The 24,187-nt window shown below is 45.2% G+C and overlaps 1 protein-coding gene and 1 long non-coding RNA gene across 4 annotated transcripts in view; one reads left to right on the top strand and one right to left on the bottom strand.

Moving 5' to 3' along the window:
* Positions 1-3,828: 3,828 nt before the first annotated feature.
* On the bottom strand, positions 3,829-9,465 carry LOC132078306 (uncharacterized). The gene is made up of 3 exons (XR_009419241.1): positions 9,255-9,465; positions 5,960-6,638; positions 3,829-5,867 (listed from the first exon to the last, which is right to left on the bottom strand). It is a non-coding gene; the product is annotated as an uncharacterized LOC132078306 (long non-coding RNA).
* FAM120A (family with sequence similarity 120 member A) overlaps positions 9,024-24,187 on the top strand; it is a 47,980-nt gene continuing 32,816 nt past the window's right edge. For 2 of the 3 annotated variants that reach the window (XM_059480373.1, XM_059480370.1), the window contains exons 1-3: positions 9,025-9,729; positions 15,147-15,393; positions 20,046-20,128. In XM_059480373.1, the coding sequence (XP_059336356.1) occupies positions 9,256-9,729; positions 15,147-15,393; positions 20,046-20,128 (804 nt within the window). In that variant the 5' untranslated portion in view covers positions 9,025-9,255. Of the gene's footprint in view, positions 9,730-15,146; positions 15,394-20,045; positions 20,129-24,187 lie in introns of all 3 variants that reach the window. The other variant, XM_059480371.1, reaches the window with a different exon arrangement.

The following is a 24,187-nucleotide window of genomic DNA, read 5'->3' as shown; positions in this document are numbered from 1 at the left end:
TCTGGAAGAAACCTGAACCATTGGAATTTAGGGATTCTCTTAACTGTTCACTAATAAGCTATAGGTGATTAGTACATGAAAGTAGTGCAAAAATTAATTAGATTTAGGATGATCTTTATGATCATTAACAGAAGACCAGATGTAACAATTTACTTGTGTTTCATTTAGAGCTATTTTTTGTCTCTGTGAGATGCTGAAGCGGATAGTTCTGTGATTCTTCCTCTGTCACAGGTTTTTAGCATCATTTTTTCTTCCATAACTCAGCTATACACTGCTGTGGGATTTGATGTTTGGGAAAAAAAATCAATCAAGTCTGCTCTAGGCCAGCACTGGTCAGCAAGGGCACAAGCAGGAGGGTTTGAGCTGGTGCCTGCTCCTGCCTTGGCTCTTGGGACATCACCATCCTGCAGCTGCAAGAAGGACAAAGGGCTGAGGGTAGCTTGTCTGCTTCAGTGCAAAGTTACTTTCCTAACTGGTATATTTTTGCAGCTCTAAGATGTTACCTAGTTACCAGTGAATCACAGCCTGGTAACCACTCAGAGAATTCTGGGGTTTATTTACAACAAGGTAAGTGACCCTGAATAAGTCAGGCTGGGGACACTTAGGCTGTCCAATTGTACAAGAGGAAGAGACTCACACGAAATTTATTTGAAGTGTTAAGATTAAAGCTGCAGTATGAAATTCATTACCATTAGTCTTGACAACATTAACTCTATTTAAAATCTATTGAACTGGTTTAAAATTAAACTTCAGGTTCCCTTCACCTGCAACCCAGCCCTGAAGCTGTCAAACCCTGTGTTGTCCATCCCATGCCAGATTTTCCCATTTGGTTGGAAGATCGCTATTAATAGACCATAAGTGGATATTAAAAAAAGAGGGAAAAGTGAGATTACCCAATTCTGCAAACAGCCATGTTTGCTTGCTTCAGTTTTGAGAAAGATTGTCCGAAATTTACTTTCCTGATGGGTCTTAATCTTCCCCTTTTGTGGCTCTGGACCATCCATCCCTCCTGCCTCCCCCAGTGCTGGCTAAGCGGGGTTGCTAAGCGACATGTTCTTCTCTTCTGTACGTTAGCAGAGAGAAACAGATCAAAGACACCCACAGCCCTGAATTATTTTATAAATTAATTTAAAGAGACACTCTCCTGTGCTGTACTATGTGGGGGGAGACCAAAAAGTTGCTGGGTGTAGTGAGAGTAACTGGAGAATTAAACTGACGTCTTCTGGAAGATAAGAATGCTCTCATAAATGAAAGCTGTGTAGTATTTGCCTTTTTTCTTGGGTTTTGGTTTTTTTGTTTTTTTCTTTTCCAGAGCTAGATTACAAATGTTTTCTGCTCATTAATGTTTCTGGTTTCGTGGCAGTCAAGACATTGAGTGCAGGCCAGGCTGCATATGGGTACAACTTTCACAAGTCAGGTTTCTGTCATCGAGTGACAAGCTTGCAGGGTTTAACTCTTTTCATCACTTGCAAAAGAGATTATCTATTATACAAAAATGTTTAATTCTTTAATTTTTAAACATTTTCCTGACTGATCTTAGACAAGAAAGCCACAGGACAAAGTTCAAGTGATGTATATTTGAAAGAATAAATGAAGATATGGAAGTAACCTGGGAAGATCAGACAGAAAACCTACGACACTAACATCTCAAATCTTGCTGAAAAGAATGAAAACCAAATGACTAACCTGTAATTACAAAAGCTGGGAATACACAAGTTTAAACATTGTCTTACAAGACCTTCACTTTCCTGGCATCAGCTCAGCTCAGCTGCTCTGTGCAAGCTGTGGGGTTTGTAGGAGCAGGCTGGCGGCTGAGGCAGGTGCTTGATGAAACAGAAAAGGGAGGAATTATTTGCCCCTGTATCTACTCAGTTTCTACCATCAACAATGTAAAAGGAAAAAAACCCAGCACTTGGTAACAAAGTGCAAGAATTTTTCATGACTTCTCATTTCCAAAGCTGCCACAGCTGGCACAGCCCTCAGAAAACAGAAGACACTCAAAAAAACACACTTAAAACCTTCCTCAGACAACAAGACAGACTATTTATATAAAAAGTAAAACTCTTAGGTAAGTTTGCTGCAAAAAATTCCCTGTAAAATTCTTCCCCCATGCAAATCCTGTTCTGTAGCAGCCACCCGAGCTGCACAAGTGTCTCTTTGAAGGCTGTTGCAGGGGCTTGCTCAGGCAGAGGTGCCCCTGCAGCTCAGGCACAGCATTGCTGGGGACAGAGGATCCCACTCTCTTCCCCTGTGCCTGCTCAGAGAGGGGAGCAAGCTCCTCCTTGTCCTAGGCCAGAAACCTCACATCAAACTGAGGGTACATTAGTGAAACTAATGCAGTCTAGGACTATGAAGTGATTAATCTCACACAAATCTTCACAAAAAAAGCCAAACAGCATTAGGATTTGTTTACATGCATTTTATTTTCCAATGAGAAAACAAGCCTCCCCTTTGTTCCTGCACCATTAAAAGTCTCTTCCAAATTCTGACTGCTTAGGTTTGGCATGTAAAATCCACTGTACTACAGCTAACCTACATTCTTGTAAAAGCACATATTTTAGAACAGGGCTCAGCCAGCTTCCCCATTTGTAGATATCAATTACACAGGCAAGATATGTGCTTTACTCTCACTGACAGAGTGTTTTATGTATAAACATCTTGACCAGCACTACACTGCCCATGGATAGCACATTTGGTGTGTTTTGGCTGAATTTCTGAAGGGGAAAACTGTGACTTGCACTCTAAATATTTTTTCTGGAGAATAGATTCCTCCACACACTATGAGCATCTTGTACAGAATACAAGCAAATATTTGGGAAGGAATTTCATGCTTATGGCAGGTATTGATTTGACAGCCTTGGAAACTCTACTCCGTTGGACGAACTGCACAGCACAGCTCTGGCTGTGTGAGCTCTGCAGGATGGCCACGTTTCCACCACATCACTGCTCCTGCTGCAATGGCAAGGAGAGAGCCAGAGAACCCTAGAACTGAATGGCTGGGAAGGTACCTCAAAGATCATCCAGTGCCACCCCTGCCACGGGCAGGGACATCTTCCACTATCCCAGGTTGTTCCAAGCCCTGTCCAACCTGGCCTTGGACACTTTGAGGGATGGGGCAGCCAGTGCCAGGGCCTGCCCACCCTCACAGCCAAGAATTTCTAATTTCTTTCCAATATCTAACCTAAACCTGTCCTGTGTCAGTCTGAAGCCATTCTCCCTTGTTCTGTCACTCTGGGTCCTTGTAAATAGCCTCGTTCCACTTCTCTTGTACGCTCCCTTCAGGTACTGCAAGGCTGCAACTGGGTCACCCTGAAGCTTCTCTTCTCCAGGCTGAACAACTCTAATGCTCTCAGCCTTTCCTTGTAGCAGAGGTGCTCCATCCTTCTGATCATCTTGGCAGCCTCCTCTGGACTTGCTCCAACAGATTGATGTTCTTCCTGGCTGTGCAGGCAGCTTGTTAGGATCTGCATTTCTGGCGAGTTAATTCAAACACTCTGACCACACTGTGTTCAGGGATGCAGTTCAACTGAGCTAGTATTTTATCTTAAAGGCAAAATGATCTGAAGTGGCGGTGTTGTAAGGGTGTAAGCTAATTTTTACTAATGTTGGTAGAATTTTATTTAATGAATGTAAATAATTTTGATTCGCTGTTTCTCTTTCCTTACTTCCAGAATGCTGCAAGAACTTGTGGTGCAGCTGGGCTGCTGGATCCCAGATGTGAGCAGCCAGGGCTGGGCTTGGGCCTGGGAGCAGGAGATGATGCTTTTGACATGTGGGAGGGCAGTGAAGGCCTTTGAGAACATTAATGACATTACTTGATGCTTCTACGGTGCTGTGCCTGCGCCTGCTTAAAGCTCAACATAGACTATGAGTAATTAGTGATCTGGATGTCTCTGAAATTATCAGCAGCAGCATTTAAATCATCATTAAAATACAATTAGCAGCCCTTTGAACAGAATGCTGTCGTTCCCAGCAGTCTAATTGGTGGCTCGTGGGCCAGTTCTGGACAACAGGAGGATTGTCTGCTTCTCCAACTGCACCAGCTCAAGGAGCACCCTGTCCCAGGAGTGGTGGCTGTGCCTCTGGGATGGACATGGCAGAGCCATTATGCGACAGGAAAGGCAACAGCACAAAGTATCCCTTGTGTCCAGGCTACTACTTTGAAAACACTGGATTTATGGACCTCACTTCATCCTGTGTGCTGATTCAAGCAGGCACAGCACCAGAACTTTATACTTTGCAATTCAAATAAATTTAGGGAGATTTTTATACTTCCTTTTTAGACTCTGTAGCAAGAACTGTAGGGGTGAAATATGGGCAGACCATGGTAAGACAAAGAACAAAGTGATCCACGTCTACGTGTGGCATGCTGGCAGACCGTGCTGCTGTGCACTTGGGCAGGATGAAGAATTCAGCTGCTGTAGCAGACTGAAAGCAAAGGTCTGGCATGGATGGTATTCCCAAACCAGGCAGCCCTACCCACATTTAGGTAGCTAAATTTGTTTCTTTCATGCCTGAGATACTTTTGTTAATTTCATAAATGCCAACAAAAATGACGTGTTTTTAAAGTGTTGGGGGTGTAAACCGTTGCTCTTCTGAAATGGCCACAGTAGATGTATTTTAGCTCAGATGTGCTCTCACCATACCACTGGCAAGTGCCTCTTATCTGTTATAATATCAACCTGCAGCATTCTATTAGTATCTTTTCATCATATTATCAATGGTCCTGCAAGAACTGCAGTAGAATAGGCTTTAAATACTTGCTTTTTGTATGTCTCACACAACTGCCACAGGAACAGCACACTACTGTTCCAGGTTTTTGAAGCTGCAGTGCTCCCCACCAGCTCCCACTGCCTGCTCCATAATGCCCTTATTATTTATGCTTCTTCTCTTGAAAATTCAACTTTAGAACTTAAAATTTTCATGCTTTTGTTTCTTAAAACTAATCAAAGGCAGCAAATGGCCCCGATGTAATCTGTGTAGTGTGTGCTGTGGCTGAGCATCCACTGCTGTGAAAGCACTGCTTGTTCTCTGAAAGGAGGAATTCTTTCAGCCAGCGTCATTGCCCCCTCCTCCTCCTCCAGCCTGCTTCTCCCAGGCACTCAGAGGACTCACTGCCAGTCATTTTCTTGCCCTAAAAGTTTGCTGGAGCAACACCATCATTTACCCCACATATGTCCAGGGCCAAACCCCTCAAGGGTTGGCCTCTATGGACAATCAGAAATTTTGAGTTTGAGCACAGCAGTGGCTCCAGTAAAGTATGCTACCTTCTGAATCATCTTTTCTTTGAACTGGTGGTCCCTAGAGAGCTGATGCAGAGACCAACAGATGTTTTAAGTAACTCAGCGATGTGCCTTCTACATGCACATCTTTGTCCTAAGAGAAAAATGTTCCATCTGAAGTATCACAGAGATTTGAAAAAAGTTATTGCTCAAGCAAGATGGTTCTTGTTGATATTTTGTGGAGATATCTGAACATGAAAAACCTCCTTCTATAAATGTTGTGTGATGGTGTATAGTTTAATTGCAGCAACATAAGAGACAAGAAAGGGATGTCACAGGTGGTAGCAAATACGATGATACAAAATCAGAGCAAGATTGCAATAAGTGACAGACTTTATCCCCAACACTTTTTTAAACCTCAACATTTTTTCTTCAATTTCTTTTATTTTTGCAACTTTTTTCGACTAAGTGACCAGCATGCCTAGAACTGTGAGTGCTGAAGTAGCAATGCAGAAAAGCACTTGCCCACAGGGTGAGCCCACGGCCACTTGTAGACCTGGCAGCGAGGTGAAGGCTGGGAGCTCTTCTACAGCAGCAAGAACAGGGAACTTCTGGGGCAGCATGTCCACAGCAAGATACATCAGGCTGAGAAAAGAGAAGAAATATTAAGGGAAATTACACTGAACAAGTGTTTCCCACGGATAACGTATGCATTTATTCCCCCCAGGCAGACGTACCTTTCAGGTCCCGGTGGCCAGTCTGTTCCACAGGCTGTGTCCATGTTCATCTTGCTGTGGGACTGACCTTCCTTAACAGAAGAACCACGACTAAACTGATAACATTCATCTCTGCTCTTGCTCTGACATGGTTATTCGTTAGTTCTTCCTAATTACTGTTCAGTTCCTTCCTTTGAGGGAGGCACTCCTAATTCACCTCTGTTCAGGTTGGATAATGAGTCACTGACTTTAATACCAACTGTTATTAACCCTTCCCTTACACAACCAACATCTGGGAACTGTGGAACACGTGTCTCAGTGCTGAAGTAGAAGATTGATGAATCCTGCAGGCTTTCTGCTGCTGGTTGATGAAAAAACCACTTTGTTTGCCTTGTGTCTTTGATTAATTGCTCTTTAAGTCTAGCTTAATCTACCTGCTTTCCAGAGTAATTTTGTTTTTCCATAAATTTAACTTACTTTCCATTGTCTTCTTGTCTGGCCAAACTTTTAGTTTATATTAAATAAGTTCTGGAAGCACCTTGTTCCCCTTATGCTTTTCCTCTCTCTTCTCATTGGGGAGGGAGGGCTGTGTGTGTGGCTGGGCACAAGCTGGCAGTGCTCAGTTCTGCTGTGCTGCCCTGACTCCAAGGATGCTGACAGCCAGGCTCCTGGTGGCACATGCTCTGGACTAGTTTCCTTCCTAAATAACAAAACAGAAAAAGACACAAGCAAATTTATAATTTATTTATAGATTATTTGCCATTCCTAAGACTATAGAAATTAAAGACCCTGTGAGACAATTCATGACAAGAAGTGAATTCTTCTTGACTCAGTTATTGCTCACAAGGCTATTTAGAGAATGGCTTGTTTGTGATCAAGTTTTGCACTGCTGGAGCATTGGATACATGCAGGGCTCTCTGAAAGTCTGATTTTTAGGTACCTCATGTATGGCAGTACTTGTTATTTTGACCAAATTTTGGTGATTTTTTAGGATGTTTGAAATTCTGAAGTTCTTTCTTGTTGATCCACTTTCCTTCTATTAGCACTACTAGCCTCCTACCATGTTTTGTGTGTTCCTCAAAGTTCCTTCCAAATGCTTTCATTATTTCAATGTTACTAGAGCATACCTATTCTTATAGGGTAATCTAAGAGTTCTAAGGGGAAAGTAGTTCAGAAAGAGATCAGAATATTTACTTAGGAAACCACACTCTCAGATTACTGCAAAAAGAGATTTCCGAGAAGAAACATGCACTTGTCATTGATTACTTCCATAGCTTTTCCAGGATTCTTTATTCTATCATGCTGATGCTGCACCAGTTGGGCTCAGACACACATCCATGGCACTCACTGCCTGGGAGTGAGCTGGCCCACCCCAGCTGCAACAGCTATTCCCTGCTGGCAGTATTTACTGTGGGTGTCAATCCAGCATGACTGAAATCTCATTACCAATATGCTTTTCCTCATTAATAAAATATTAATGTGAACATACAGCATCAGCAGTTTGACACTTTCTGTAGTTTTCCAACACCTAAACAACAAAGAACTGCTCAGGTGCTGTGGTATTATTGCAATGATAAACTTGCAAGCAACCTCTGGAGCTTGGGCACTTTGGCCATTTAAAAATAATTTCTTCTGGTACAACCGGAGACAGTTAATTCCTCACTGCCTGTGCAGTGAAGAGCAGGTTTCTTCCAGTAATTGATAGTAATGCTCATTTATGGGTTTCTTCCCTGGTAGTTGATACTTATACTTGTTTACCAGTTATGGCAACAGTTTGGCTGCCCTGTGGATGGCAGATCTCAAGATGCAAGCAGTTGCCACTTTATGCATGTCTAAGGTGAAAAGGCTGCCAAAATCATTGAGGGAGGTGATTGCATATCCCTATTCTGCACTGCTGCGGCCTCACCTCAAGTCTTGTGTGCAGTTTCAGGTGCTACGATACAAGAAAGATCTTAAGCAATTACAGAATGTCCAAAGGAGGGCTAAGAAGATGGCAAACAGGCCACAGGGGCCCTCCAAAGAGTGTCTGAGGGCACTTGGTTTGCTCAGCTGGAGAAGGGAAGATTGAGGTCACAGCTCCAGGGGCTGCAGCCCCTCCTGAGGGGCAGCTCCAATCTCTGCTCTGGGACAGGGACAGCACCCAGGGAACAGCTGGAGCTGGGCCAGGGCAGCGTCAGGGTGGACATCAGGGAAAGGTTCTTCCCCCAGGGGCCGCTGGGGCCCTGAACAGACTCCCCTGGGTTTGGTCATGTCCCCAAGGCTGCCAGAGCTCCAGGAGCATTGGGACAACACTCTGAGGGACAGCGGGGTGGGATTGTTGGGGTGTCTGTGCAGGGCCAGGGGCTGCACTCGATGGCCCTTGCAGATGCCTTCGAGCTCCGGGTATTCTACGATCTGGAAGCTTTATCAGCAGCAGCAAACGCTCAGCCGGCAGAGGCCAGGCCAGCCGGTCACCTTCACCGGAGGCGCTGTGGCCAGGCCGGGCGCGGCACCGGCCCGGGAGACCCCCGGCTCCCTGGGCGGAACCGAAGCGCTGTGGGACCTCTTCTGCCGCCCTTGCACGGCCCAACACCCCGAGCAACAGGTGCCCGGAGCGCCGCTCTCCCGAGCGGGGTCAGCCACGGCGGCCGCGGGGCTGATGGAGCGCCGCTGGCCAGCAGCGCGGGGCCAGGACCGGGCCGGGCCGATCCGGGAGACCCCTGCCCCGGTTCCCCCGCCGCTCCCCGCCTCCGGCCCCCTCCTCTTCCCCGCCACTCGCTTCCGCCGCGCTCCCGCGCATGCCCGGGTTATGCAACGGCCGCGGCGGGCGGGCCGGGCCGGGCCGGGCCAGAGCCGCAGGGCAGGGCAGGGGGCCGTGAGGGGCTCCGGGCTACGAGCACGGGCGGCGCCGAGGGCGCTCCGCTCTCCCCGCGCTCCCGCCGCGGCCCCGCGCGGTGTGTGAGTGGCAGCGGCGCCGCCGCCAAGTCCCGCCCGTTCCGCTCTCGCTGCCGCAGGCGGCGGCGGCGGCGGGTTGGTTTCCTGCGCGCCCGGCCGCTCCCCCGCCCCCCGGCAGTCGGAGCCGCAGCCGCCCGGATCCCCGAGCCATGGCTCTGTGAGCGCAGCACATGGCGGCCGCGGCAGCCATGAGCCCCCCACTAATCCATACAACTCCCCCCTGATCGGCCACTGACGGCAGCCAGCGCTCCCACCCGGCTCCACCGCTCCCACCGCCCGCCCGCCGCCGCCGCCGCGCCGCCCGGCCCGAGCCCAGACCCCGCTGCTGCCGCCGCCGCTGCCGGGCCCCCGCTCGCCCGCCCGCCCGCCGCCCGGTCCTCACCATGGGAGTGCAGGGATTCCAGGACTACATCGAGAAGCACTGCCCCAGCGCCGTAGTGCCCGTCGAGCTGCAGAAGCTGGCGCGGGGCAGCCTCGTGGGTGGGGGCCGCCAGCGGCCCCCCCAGACCCCGCTGCGCCTCCTCATCGACGCCGACAACTGCCTGCACCGGCTCTACGGCGGCTTCTACACGGACTGGGTGAGCGGCGGGCAGTGGAACCACATGCTGGGCTACCTGGCGGCCCTGGCCAAGGCCTGCTTCAACGGGAACATCGAGCTCTTCGTCTTCTTCAACGGCGCCCTGGAGAAGGCCCGGCTGCACGAGTGGGTGAAGCGCCAGGGCAACGAGCGCCAGACGGCGCAGCAGATCGTCAGCCACGTCCAGAACAAGGGCACCCCGCCGCCCAAGGTCTGGTTCCTGCCGCCCGTCTGCATGGCGCACTGCATCCGCCTGGCCCTCATCCGCTTCCACATCAAGGTGAGGAGGAGCCCGGAGTCCCCCCCGCCCGGGGGTCCCGGCGCCCCCTCCCCGCCGCTCCCTCCTGGCTCCAAGATGGCAGCGGGGGCTGCCCGCGGGGGGAGGGAGGGCACCCTCAGCCGCTCCCCTCAGCGCCTCAAAATGTCGCCCAGACCCGCGGGGGCGGCACAACTTTCGGCGGCCTCAATCCCCGGGGGATTTTGGCTTATTTACATGGCGTTGCCCGCCGCCCCCCCAAGGCCGGAGGCCGGGAGGCCTTGGCGGGGCGACTGGCAGCGCCCATGGCCCGGCCCGGCAGCAGGGCGGCTTCTGCCTCCATGTTCTTTCGCTCCGTTGACTCAAAATGTCCCTTCTTGCCTTGTGGGCTGTGGTACCGCAGGGGAGAGCGGGTGGGCGAAAAGCATCTCTGTAATTAATTATTGAGGGAGGAAAAAAAAGATTAATCAGTTCTCGCACAGGATGGATCTGCAACAAGTTCCCGGCTGAGGCGAGGTGTTTTAAACTTGGGCTGAAGGGGAAATGGCTCGCTGCAAAAAACGCAGGGGTGCCACTTTTGGCTTTATGGAGGTTCTCGTGTTTGCTCAGCGTTTTCTCAATATCAACAAGCTTTTAAAAACAGTTGTAGACTAACTGGCTCCTTACTCCATAACAGCGTCACTTATAGTTTTGGGCAATCAGCAGTGCCAAGCTGGCAGTTCTTGTTTTAAACTCCTTATTTTAAGGGGCAACCTCAGTTTTCCAGCCCCACAAACAGCCCTTCATGTCGGAGCTGGGCTTCATGGCCGTCTTGCGCTCAAAGGCTACGATTTCAAAGGTTGCAGGATATGACCACGTCGCATCTCTCCACATGGCGTTCCTGATTTACGATGGTTTCTGTTCAGCTGAGCGATTGTGTATATTGAAACACAAGACGCTGGAATAGCAAGCCCGGGGATGAAGCTGCAGTTTTAGGAGTTGCCTGCTCACCTTCCTGCTGGGGAGGGAAGAGCAGCAGGAGGGAAGCACATATTCATGCTTTATTATCTTAAATTACTTTTGTCGGTAGAAAAATATTATGTTATCTTGGGAATTGCTCGATCACTAGCAGCACCTTAATGTAATTTGGCCTTTCAGCGGATGAGAAACATTCTGGCTGGGCTGCAGGCCTGGGGTGCAGAGGCCTCTCTCCAAGGAGCTCACCCCACAGGTGGCTTTGGGTGAAGTTTCTCCTAGTTCTGCCAACAGGGCGGGAATGGTGCTGCTCCCTCGTAGTGCCCTGCTCGCTGGGCCAGGCCCATGTGTGGAGGAGCTCTGAGCTGGAGCGCAGCCATGCTGAGTTCACTCGGCAGTGGAGGTCCCACCCTGTGGGCCGTGGCCGGGATTGGGTCAGCAGGCCGGGGCCGCTGCGCCAGGCGAAGCGTGTGTGGAACAAACTGGAAGTGGAGGCGAAGCTCGTTCTTGCAGGGCACGTGTAGCTCTGCCGAACGTGATGCCTTGGGCTCGGCCTTGCTTAGAGTGAGGAGGTTGTGGCCGCCTCTGCTGCAGTCATTTTTCCTGGTCATCGTAGAAGCCAAATGGTGTTGCATTTTTTGGACGGTGGGAATTTGCACAATAAGTAAAACATCCTATCATTTGAATTTTTGGGGACCTTTTGTTGCTAGGAAATAGTTTTGTGCTTTCAGCAAAAAGTTTTAGGGCCCATAAAGTGAAGGTCCTTACCTTGACCTGTTTCTGGGTGCATTATAAATCTTCCTCATTTCGTATTGGGACCCAGAGATCATTAGTAAAAACAATGAATGGGGTAAAGGAAGGGATTTTTTTTTCTTTTAGTGTGTTAAAGTAGAGACGTGGTTTAATGCAACATAAAAATGCATAGTACCCAACAGGAAGGCAGCTATTTTGATATCAGTGGGAATTCAGTGCTTGCAATAGTTTTGTGGTGTGTTGAAGTGGCTGTTAGTTTGTTAGGCATTTTCTGTTACAGATCTGACTCAGGTACATTACATCTGAACCGAGTTGCTGCATTTGACAAAGGTATTACCCTGTAGGATTTTGTTTACTTTCCAGTGCTGCTGCTTTAGCTCCTTTATGGTTTCTTGGTGACAGCCCTTATTCCTAATCTCACACAGCAGTGTGAGCACACTCATACTGAGTCACTTTTCATTAAAGAAATTTAAAAAATACCCCAAACTTGCAAAATCTCAGTAAATACAGTATCCCCCCCAGTTTGATAGAGAAGGTTTATGAGGTGTATATTTATTTGTCTGTGTTGGGTTAGCCCCAGGAGTTGACAACTTCTTACCAGATACTGAGGGGTGTGGGAGGAGAGATATTGTTGCTGTCCACACCACTGAGCCACCACCATGCCTGTCCCAGCTGCACAGGTTCTCTGCATTGCTCAGATGTCCTGGGGATGGGAAGGATATCAGCAATTTCTGTTGGATGCCTCAGTTTTTTCAGTTGTCCAGAAACTCTGATGATAAATCTAGTTGTAATGGGTTAATTTTCAGGTTAGGAAGGATGTTTCATGCTTATAGTGGTCACATGCATAATACACATCAAAGATACTGCTGAGCTTAAAGCACTTTCCTTCTCTGCTGTTCTTCTTCTCTTACATGATTCATTATATTTCTAAATCTGCTTTGTTACATATATCTGTTTTTCTCTAAATCTTCCTTCAGTTTTATTCTCACACACTCTGCTGTAGCCCTCCTGATGCCACAGAGCAAAATGCATCTTGAAAGTGTGATTTTTATTTACTTGTATAGGTGATTTTAAAAATCTACATATGCATAAAACAGTTTTTAAATTGTAGTGTTTTCTTACTTTGTTTTGAGGAGTTGGGTTGAGAATACTGATTGACTTTAAATGTGAAACTGATTTTCATATTTTTATGAGCATTTGAGTCTGGAGTAGGTTTCTGTGTGAAGCTAGGAAGTGGCCATGAATTTAATCCATTTTGGTAATTAGGGAGGAGAAAAAGTAATGTCTTCTATCCAGAACAATTATAAATCACTCACAGATGGTTTCAGCAGGATGTAAAAATAACAGGTTCCTCCAGGTTATAACAAATATCCTGCGGGTTCTTAGTTTCATTGTGACCTGGTGGTTTTCAGTTTGGGGAGAATAATTCTTAAAAGAAACTTTTATGCTAAGTAGGTTTGCTAAAATTGAAATATTTAGGTAGTGGAGTTCTTAATAACTCTAATACTTGGGGGGATTGTTTTGTTCCCAGTACCTTAAGGTGCTCATGTGTATTTACTCAGGCAGGATTCTCTCTTTCTGAGGCAGCACCATTAATGTTTACACAAGATTTAGACTTGAGAATGGTTCCACATTCCTGACTGTGATTTCCACCACATCCCTCTCCTTTTGAAGCTGCTGTTCATTTTGAGAGCCATGAGATCTCTCTCTTACTTCCATCTTGTCAGAGCTTTGTGGGTTAACTGTACTTTGGTAAATGCCACTCTTTTCCTGGTGATGGTTCAGTTATTTGAACATGGATTCTGGTATTCCCTGAGCACACAGCAGGTTCCTGCTGGGTTAAAGAGCTCTATAAAATGGGGTGGGAACTACAGGCTGTGGAGATAGAGGAAATAGCTCATAAAAAATCAGAGGAGCTGCACACAGAGCTTCCTCTTGCGTTATCTGCACACCCATGTCACACCTAGTGCTGCAGAAGTTGTTCTCACTTGGTTTTTTATAGATCAGAGCTGCTTGTGCGTGCAGAGAGGTTGGGTTTAGAGATATGGACATAATTTAAATCTATCTACTCTTAATTAAATAACATTGGAGGGATTTTTCTAATTTAAAACCTGTGAAGACTGGTGGGTGGGGGTGGGGTAAAGCCTAAGTTGCATTCCTTTAGTTAGGAGCTATGTAAATCTGATGTCTTTAAATTTTTTCCAAAAGTGTTTATGGTTTCTCCCACACCTTATGCTAGAGGGCAGCATCATTGTGAGAAAAATGAGTGTGTGTGTGTTCTTGTCACAAAGTAAATTTCAAAAACAGTCCATGGGGAGGTTTCTGAAGAAATAACATTTTCTGAGGACTATGGGATGGTAGGGTTAGTAGTAGGGAGAGCTTAGTGAGCTGGTCATTGTTTGCAGGAGCAGGTGAGGTGCTGACTGTTTCGCTGCTCAGGGTCTGGCTTGAAAGGGAGCATCTCACAGAGGTGCACAGGAGAAGTAACATTTGACATACCTCTCTGGAATATGGAGTTCAGCAGCAGCTTCAGCCAGTGCAAGACTTGGGTAGAAGAGGAAGGGTCACTGCAAACTTGCTGTGGGTGACTGCAGGGGCTGTGGACCTCGTCTCCTGTTCTGCAGAGGAAATAAATAGCCTTGCTGGCACTAAGGCTGTGCTTATTCATGTATGCTGTGGAGACTGAAGCTAATAGTTTTGTACTGGTCTGTTTTGGGATAACTTGCCATCTGTATTGTTGTTAAAGGGGATAACTCAGTGAGGATGGGTTATACCAACACCCAACTTGCAGAAGGATTTCTGTGTGGCTGAATGTGCATTGTGTCTGTGGGTGGCAGAAGCATTGGGGATCCAAAGGGATCCCTTCCCCTCTGCTTTCCTCAGCTGGCTGTGGTTGAGTGTGCTTTATGCATATTGTAATTGTACCAGTTCTGAAGGTATGGTGGAATGCAGGGCTGAGGGTCCTGGCATGTCCTCATGGGACTTCCAGTTTCAGTATAAGCTTCTTGATTGGAAAGGGTTCCTTTTATATATCCAACATTAGGCGTTGGCCCATGTCTCCCTGCACATGCCTATTCAAGTCATCTGGTTTCTGTAGCCTAAAATATGGGCTTTGCTAGGCAACAGGAGTGGAGAGGTGAAGTTTGGGCTAAAAACTCAAAGCAGTTTGCACCATCAGATTCAGTTGTGCGTGAAGGGATTTGGCTGAAGGTGGAAATGAGAAAAAAAGTTGGCTTAATACAGCAAGCTTTGCATTTGAAGGGTCAACAAAGTTATCTCTGTTCATCTGTGGTTGTGTTTGGCCCGTTTAAAAGGCTCAAAAAACTTTAGAAGGTGCCATGAGTTTGTTTGATCATGGGGGACGTCTTTATGTGCTGAACTGCTGGAGTAGCCACATCCTCAAGGCTTTTCCCATGAGCTGGTACAAACACTGGAACAGTCATGTCTTCAGAGTTGAAATGTTTCTGGTAATAAGCAATTTTTTCAGATGAGTTCACTAGTGCACAATGCCAGTGCAGCACGCAGGCTTGCAGAAGTGTGTGCTGTGCTTCCAAGTGCTCCTTAGGTCCTGTCCGTATGTGCTGCATCACTGGATTTTTTTAATTACTTCAAAAATATCTTGAGTATTTTAAATTCATGTGTATCATTTCAGAACGACCCACTATATCATAATAGTTGTGATCAATCAGTGCTTCCATTTACGCTGAAGCTAATTGCTCTATCTTCTACTCTAGGTTGCACAGAGCATTGAAGATCATCATCAAGAAGTAATTGCTTTCTGCAGAGAAAAGGGTTTCCATGGTTTGGTTGCATATGACTCCGATTATGCATTGTGCAACATCCCTTACTATTTCAGTGCCCATGCCCTAAAACTGAGCCGGAATGGGAAAAGCCTCACAACAAGCCAATACCTAATGCATGAAGTTGCCAAGCAACTGGACCTGAATCCAAATCGCTTTCCTATTTTTGCTGCTCTTTTAGGTAAGTGAAGATGCTGCTAGTCAGCCTTATGATTTCAGTTGCTGTTAACGGGTTTAAAATAATGTGTGTGTAATTTGACAGAGTACCTGGGGAAAGGCATCCTTTTGTTCCAGACATTCCTGCTGTGTGAAGTGGACTGCATGTGTGTTTGAGGTCAGACATGCCCAGTTTATAGAAACCTTTGAGCAATGCAAATTGTGGCTGTCTAGAAAGAAGAGCTGAAAGCAAGGGTTTGACTGAGCTCTGCCTAGCCAGAATGTTCTCTGTGGGTGGGGGAAATCAGGACAGTTGTGGTTCTACTTTGGGTCCTGTATAGTGTATGAGGTCTAGTTTTAGTGGTACACTTTCCTGACGGGAAGTATGCTTTTGTCCTGAATTCTACCTAAAAATAACACCTATGGAGTGAAGGTGCTTGGTTTGCTGGGGCATTTTTTCCCCTCAGAAATGAGTATTGGACAAATATGGCAGCATGTCAGGTGCAACAGAAATATGCTGAGCTATTATTGAGTGGAACTCTGCATTTCTGAAAGCACCAGTGACTGACCTTGTACCATTCCATTGGTTTTGGCTGTATACTTTCTTAGCACTCCTGCTTCTCATGCCCATGAGCTCCTCATACTCAGTAGCATAGGTGGGAATGTCTCCAGTTTCACTTTTCTGCTTAAATGGGAGAGTTTTAAGACACTCTATTTCCATAGCAGTGGTAGAGAATAACTGTCATACTCTCTCAGACAGAAGAGTGAATTAAGTACTGACAAAGTTGACTCCAATGAAAAAGATTTATTTATAATAGCATTCTGAATGATTTTTGGGAACAGCCATGTTCTCAATCTTGTCATGCTATGCAAACAAATTAAGATGGTAACAGGATAGAGGAATAAAACTTCTTTGAAAGCTCTCAGTGAGAGAGGCTTTGTGTCGCTGTTTTAAATGCTAATATTTTAGTGGTCCTTAACATTGTTCCCAGTCCAGGAAGGCACTTTCCATATTAAGAAGGAAAGACCCAATGGATCTTGCAGTAGACAGCCACTGGTATTTGGCTAGTTGGACTTGATTTTGTCGTTTGTTTCTCCTGTCTGCACAGGTGTAGGGGGGAGGCCATGGTAAGGATGGCTGAGCTGCCGTTGCAGGAATTGCATGACAGACGACTGTTGCTTGGCTTTTTTTTGGAGTCTATAAATAAGTAAGGGCATGCCAGTTCAGTGAGTAATAATTACTGCTGGAAAAGCAGTTTCCCAGATGCAGATATGCTTTATGGACTTCATGGGAAGTGTGGCTTTAAGTTGCCACACAATTCCAGCTGCATGGTCTGTGGGGCTTTGCTTGCTTATATCAAGTAGTAGGTGAGATAAGTTCTGATAGAGTTTCTGAAGGTTTTGCAGTTTTATGCAGGAAACTCTTGGTTGTTTTTTCTCTCTTGTCTTTCATGACCAAATAGTTTTCAGCATGTTCTTAGAAGAAAGAAATTTGAGGTAATTTCACATGATTACTCTAGAGAGATTTGGCTGCTTTCCTCCCTCCCTGTCAAATTGGTACAAAGGTTAAAAACCCCCAGGTCAGCTACAAGTTTAGTTCTGAGTATTCCTTTGCATTTCTTACCTGTATGTATTCAGTATGAGTAAGCAGAATAAAGTTCATGGAAATCAGGGTTAGAAGAGAAGATACTCTCAAGATCTTCCTGTGCTTGGAGTTTTTTTATTATTTTTATATGAGTGAATTTTAGGAACCTTAGATATTTGGATAGGAAGTGATTATATAAGCTGACAACAAAAAGATACAGTTTGGCTTGAAGTATGGGCAACATGTTTTAACTTTTGCAACCTTGGTAATACAGTAACTTTTTTTTTTTTATAGAATACTGGGTTCCTATATGCATATAGGTGCGTGAAGCATGGAATGTGTTTAAATTAGGCTGGCTCATTTTCTAATCTAATTTTTTATATTTTTGTTGAATATCTGAGGACTTCTCTGGCATCACAGGTTATTCCATCCTTATTCCTGTGGCCTCTTTGAATCTTTTTTGATTGTGTTAAATAGAATAAAGAGAAGCACAATGGGAGGGAATGAGTGAGCATTTGGTGACATGGGAAGGCGCAGGAATTTTTTTCTGGGTACAGCAGTATAATTCCCCATGCTAGTACTTTGTGTAGGAATAAAAGAATGTGTTCTGAAATAATTACAGTTAAGTTGCTGGTTTAATATTTGCAATTCCAGCAGGCCCAAACTATCACTATAGCTGTGATATCCATATTCACCTTTAGGGCTGCAGATGTATTTCCCTCTATCCAGAAAACTAAAGTTTTCTTTGTGTTCAGAATCTTTCTTATCATTAACTCCAAGAATTAATTTGAGAAATGCTGAAAAAGGAAAATCATCCTCCAAGTTTGTTTCACATTGAACAGTTGGAGATGCCTGAGGAATGATTGTAAACTGTGCAGTTAAAAAATTGTTCTCAGTGGCAAGTGATTTGGGATTGAGTTCTGTTCAGGGATAAAGTTTCTATTGAAATATCCCCTCACAATGTTTTTCTGACTGTATCAACAAGGCAAACTTGTAAAGATTGCTTTCAGATGGGGTTCTGTGTACACTGTGGTTGGTTGGCTTGGTTTACAGTTTGGTTTTTTTCCTTCTTACAGTTCTCATCTGGAAGGGGTTTATGGTTGTAGCATTGAAATATAAAGGGTATTCTTGGAATGGGAGGTTAAAATGTGATCTGGATACTGCATCCTCTGAGCATGCTCTTAAAAATTTCTGTTCTAGTTGCTGCTGATGTAAACAGGGAGTTGAATTGGGTTCTTTTGTAACTTTTGACTCAAATACTTCAGAATAATTTTTTAAAAGATAAGCACCCAAGCTTCAGCAAGTAGAAAAACAAATCCAGTGTGAGATATAGGCTCCAATTCAGTGAACTCTTTAGAAAGGACAGTGACTTCAATTAGTATCTAATTGCTTTAAAAAAAAAACCTAAGGCATACACTAAAATAAGCCATTAAATTGGGAAAAATCAATATATGTTGAGGTTGTTCAGCCAGGTCAAGAAATAGAGGTTGCTTATATAACACCAATCTCTTTCCCACTGTGACAGCACTTTGTAACATGTTTAGTTATGGAATCCTGTTCTGCTCCTCAGTAAAATTTTAGAACTACATAAGGTGAGTACAGGCATCACTTCTTAATTGGAGCACAGAAGACACTGCTGCATTTCAGTGTACATGGTGAGAATTGATTGAACACTGCCTGTATGTGTTCTGGGTCATGAATTAACTGCAATGACAGATGGAGACCAAACAAAATTGGAGTTTTGGTGGAATGGACAGAGACCCTGGCTGTTTTAAAAGGTAGTATTTGCAGGAGTGATTGTCAGTTAGCACAGAATTGTCCTGCTCTGGCTACAGTAGTTTTTTGCAGGCCTGTTCTAGAAAGACTATCTAATCTTACCTTGACCAGATTAGTGAGTGTGGCTGTTATATGCAAACTTGTTGAATCTTTCTGATGTGAGATTAAAGTTTAGCTCCTAATGAAAAAAAAAAAAAAATTATAACATCTCCTTGCTGGAGATCTCAGTAGTGGGTGAAGTATTGATTGGACACAAAGACTTCCCACTCTGCTTGTCACCAGGCAGCTTGCCTGGCTTTGCAGGTTAAGGAGCATTAAGAGCAAACTAGATGATTTTACAAACAACCTAACAAGAAAGAAAACAATTGTTGTAATATTCAGAGAATCTTTTCATATTCTTTATGAAGAGTGCATTCACTAAGAAACTGCTGCTCCATAAAGCCAGGTGTTGAATAGATCCTGAAATTTTCTGCCAGAATTGTGTTAACACATTCTGTTTAGCTCTTTGTAAAGTTTGGGTACACAGCCACTGAACTCCATCAGAGGTCGATTAATACAAATGTTTTAAATGCTTCCTAGTAATAATTTTTTTTAGTGTGATGTGCTTTGGGAAAAAACCAAACAACAATATAGGTGATCTTCCATTAGGCATGAGCAGTGTGGTAAATACAGTCTCTATCTCTGTCCACGGAAAGAACAGAATAATTTCCCAATTCCTTCCCTGTTGACAGCACAAGGTCCCATCTGACCTGGTCAGATCATGAAAAGAACCTTCAGGAGCTGGGGATCTGCTAAGTGTGGCTGGAGCTGCTGGTGTTCCTGAGGGTTGGATAAACCTGGCTGCTGCCTTGCTGCTTGACCCATGCTTGCACAGTGGAGCAGAGTGCAGGTTGCAGGGGCAGCTCCCGTGTGGATCACTAATGGCACGTGCTGGGCTGCAGAAAGGCCTTACCAGCCTGTGTCAGGGAGCAAGAGAACAGGCTCTTACTCTCTTGCACCTGCAGTGTGAAATCTGTTGAGGATTTCCTAACAGGACACACTGGCTTGAGGTGGACTCTGGTTGTGCCTGGCCCTGTTGCTGGTGTCAGTGAGCTGGTTTCATGGAAGAGTGGTCCTCACACACACCAAGGAGCTGTTGCTGCTGCAGCAGTAGCATGCTAATTAGGTTTTTCTGGAGTAACAGAATGCTATCTGCAAGTTTAATCTGTTAATCCTCTTGATCAGGAGTTGAGGACTGACTGCGGATTTGTTTGCTGTACGTAGAAGCTGTGTAATGTTTTACAGTGCACTTAAATGAGTTCTGCATTATGTTCCAGGTAACCACATTCTACCTGATGAAGATTTGGCTTCCTTTCATTGGAGTTTACTTGGTCCAGAACATCCACTAGCTTCACTTAAGGTACAAATTTAATATAACTAGGAGAAATTAAGCCAAAATCAATACTACTGGTTAACAAGAGCAATGTGATAGCTTAATTGAAAGCAGCTCTGCAAGGCCCTTGTGCTCAGTCACCCTCAAGTGTCCCAGTGCCTGGCTGCAGGGGATACCTGGGGTCATTGGCCTTACAAGGCTAAACTTATCCTGTGTGATCCCCCTCAGTGCCCTTCAGCCACACAAGTCAGAGCTCCAGTGTGATTTGGCTTGCAGAATGCAGCTTCTTGTTCTCCTCTTTCTTGAAAAGGAGAGTTTTTTGTTTGGTCATGTTCTTCAGCTATCAAAAATAATGAGCTGTATAGCTTCCTACCATCTTGTTTTATTTTCTGCTGCTCTGAGTTTGTGTGTAATAATCTGTTTTTGGTATTTAAAGTGTAAATATACTGGAAAACAGATTGCATGAGAAAGCTAAAGTGGCCTTTGGTAGGTTTGGAGGGGGGGAGTTGAGACAAGTAAATTGCCTGATGCTCTTAGTTTACAGCATGTGTGTTCTGCTGCTTCATCACACTTGCCTCGTGCATCTGCCAAGTAGAGGGCTATAAAAGGGAAACTGGACACATCAGAGAATGGGATCATAGTGACCTTTCTCTCTGCCACAACAGATACATATATTTGCCTTTCTCCTAAGGTGTACCATGTAGCAAATAATCTGCTTTTTGTAAATTCTGTCAGACTGCTTAGTTATCTCTACAGCAAAAATAGACAGGTTTTTCCCCTTCTGTTCTGGAAGTTTATGAAGCCTTGAAAACTTGTTTTGCCAAAGGTAGAATTTAAAACAAGATTCCAGATTTTCAGCAGAATTTTCAAGGCTTGCACATGCATTGCTTAGTGGACAGCTGTGACATTTGATGTTACACTCATCCTCTATTTTGCTGCTGCTCTGGTGTTTAGAAAGGTAAGTGTCAGCACATTCTAGTGGCAAAACAAAGCCTGCTTGCATGTTTGCTCCTTCCTCTTAAAATTCGAGGTGAAAAAATGAGTGAGTGTGCCTGTGTTTTCATTTTTTATTAAACAGGTTAAAATGTAACAACTTTTGCCAAGTGTTGGTGAACTTTCTGGTGATTCTTTCCTGATGTCTAGCCTGAGTAGACTTGGCAGTCAGGTCAGATTATGACTTCAGACACCTAGACCTTCTGGAAAGCCCTCAAAATTGATACTGAATTACTTAAGTGAAAATTAGATATGTCATCTTTGCATCTGTTCAGTGGAAATGCCAACTGGGCTTTGTGGCTGACATCCCAAGGAAGTGAAATGTGTACCCTCAGAGCATCCTGGCCTGCCACAGGCACTCCTCCCTGCTGGGTTTTATCTGTGGCCAATGTGATCAGATTTGAGAGCAGTTCCCGTTTGGCTGTTAAGGGTTCTGTGAAAACTGCTGCACTGAAAGCAATGCAGAGCCCCAGATGAGTGCCCTGACTGAGGAGAGACTATCACAACACAGGATTTGTTGAATTTCATGGCAGCTTGCTGGCCATTTGCTCAGTGCACAGCACCTCTGTCTCCTGCCTGGCAGGGCTGTCAGGTGGAAGAACATACCTGCAGCAAACTAGTCTGCTTTAGTTACTGGAAATGGAACAACTGCCTGTTTGCTTCAGCTTTAATTTTACAGCACTCATGGTTTGAAATGATGGCTTGTTTCAGGAGCTCATGAATTGAGTTTCATTTCCTTGACATGCTGGTGTATCAGTGATGTCACCACAGCTCTCTGTAGGGATATCTTCAGTGGAGCTGTGTGCAAAGTGATATTACTTGTAAATTTTATGAATGCTTAAAAAAGCCTAAAAAGCATTTCTATTAACCACAAGGCTGATAGTAAGGAGTAGTTTCAGAACATGCCCAAAAAGCACAAGCCTTCATGAGACCTCAAAATGGGGGGGGGAAGTTGTTGTGTTTCCCCAGGATGTCCTTCTTGGGCTGTGCTTACAAACTTTGTTTTGTTGTGTCTATTTAGAGTCACAACTGAGTGTTCTTCATGTTCAGGAACCAAGGGCTTTAATCCCACTTTATTCAGCTCAGGATTTAGAAAGCTTTTTCTCATTGTGTAAAGATTTTAATCTTTTGTCTTTAGAGCAGTATGGTCTTGAGCATCAAAGCTGACAGATTCTGTTCCAGTGGCCGGATTTGTTGCTTCTCAGGGAGAACTGTGACAGTTAATAAAATACACTTTATTTCCTGCATTCTCTTTCAATCTTTTATTATGCTGTAGCAAAAGAGGTACTTTTCCTGCAAGAGAAGCTTTGCCAGTTCACCAGTGAAAAAGGGTAACTTAAAAAAGAAACTACCAGCTTTGCTGGTAGAAATTGCTGGGTCTCCCCTGGAGTCACCTTGGGGAGGGGAAAAAAACAAACCAAAGGAACCCCTACCTCTGTTTTTATTGGAGGGGTGTTCATGCAGGAACAGCTGACTAGAAATGGGAAGATGGGAGGAAAATTAAAAGCCTGACTGAAGACTCCATACATTAACATCTGGAAGGAAATGAACCCAAGAGTAAGGACAAGGTCTCTATGTGCTGGATGGAAAGCCTTTCAACAGACACCAACAATTGCTGTCAGCTTAACAGAACTGGGAAGATTCCATGACCAAATATAAAAGAAGAGATAGGAATTGTTGTTGCTGCAACAGGGAGAAGGAATCAAAAGTTGGCTCTGTGACCTGATCTGAGTCAGGATCTCATCTGTCCAAATGTCCCTGTGGAAAAATCTCATAAGAGTGCAGACCTGCACTTGAGTCCTGTCACCTCCCTGAGGTCAGAGTTCACTAAAATGACCACCCAAATCAGGGGTTTGAAACAAGGAGAGTTGATAGATTTTCTGAGGAATCATCTGATTGTTAGACCTTGTTTGTAAACCAGCATTATCTTACCCTGCTTTTCATTTGTGTGCTTTGAGATTTATCTTTAAGACAAAGACAATTTGGTTCTTATTCTGGAAAAACTGGTTACAGTATGAAGCTTCAAGATCAATGTGTAATACTGTCAGAATGAATTTGGGAGGGCAGTTTCTTACTCTGGAAGGAATTGGTGCCTATTTGGGAGCACAGACCACGGAAGAAGTGCTGACTCTTCATTCACAAGGTAACCTTAGAAACAAAGCTTAATGCAGCCTCCCTTTATAAATAAGAGGAGTGTGCAGGGAAACTCCATTTCCTTCATTGTTCCATTTCAGTGGAGAGGCAAAGATGCTTCTAGAAAGCAATCCAGATTATGCAGGTTAGGCTTCTTCTCTGAATCTCTCTAGGAAATTCCAGTCTTGCTGTTTGTTGACTTCTGAGGGTGTTTGCCAGAGGGAGACCAATATTTGAAGTAGGTGCTTAGGTAATTTGCTGCTGCTCAGATGACAAAGGTGACACTATTAGGATATACTTCAGGTCAGTGTCTTGTTTGTGGGGTTTTTGATGCTAAGGGTCATCATAATGCAGGTCAAAAAGGATCTCAGGAAGTCATCTAGTGATGAGCAGCCTCCTGTGAAAAGTGTGGTGAGCTTGAGGTCAGAGCAGATTGCTCAGGGCACTGCCTAGACTAGTCTTGAAAATCTGCAAGGTTGGAGACTGCACAGCCTGTGGGCAACCTGCCCTGTGGTTTCATGGCCCCACCAGTGAAGATGCTTTGCCTTGTGTGCTGAGCCCTTCTTATTTCAGGGTATGTCTGGTGTCTTGTCTCTCTGTGCTCAGTTACCTTTCTGTGGGTAGTGGAAGGCTGTATTTACAAAGCCTTGGTTTTGCCATTCTGGATAAGCCCCATTCCCTCAGCCTTTCCAGGGCAATTGCTCCTCTCTGACAGTCTGGGTGGCCTGCAACCAGCTCAGCTGTTCTGACACAGGGCTGGAGCCCCAGACAGAGTGCAGTGCTCTGCAGTGCGTGTGCTGTGCACTGAGGGGGGATCCCTGGCTCTGCTGGCTGTGCTCCTGCTGCTCAGGGTGCCCCAACTCCTCTCCTGTCTGCTGCATCTTCCAGCTGTGGGTCCCTCTTGGCACAGCTGCAGCCTGCGGGGCAGCCAGGGGTCATTCCTGCCCAGGTGCAAGGTTC

The sequence above is a fragment of the Ammospiza nelsoni genome, chromosome 11, assembly GCF_027579445.1.
Source record: "Ammospiza nelsoni isolate bAmmNel1 chromosome 11, bAmmNel1.pri, whole genome shotgun sequence".
In the NCBI taxonomy this organism is placed as follows: Eukaryota; Metazoa; Chordata; class Aves; order Passeriformes; family Passerellidae; genus Ammospiza; species Ammospiza nelsoni.
This window is presented reverse-complemented; position numbering and strand designations above follow the sequence as displayed.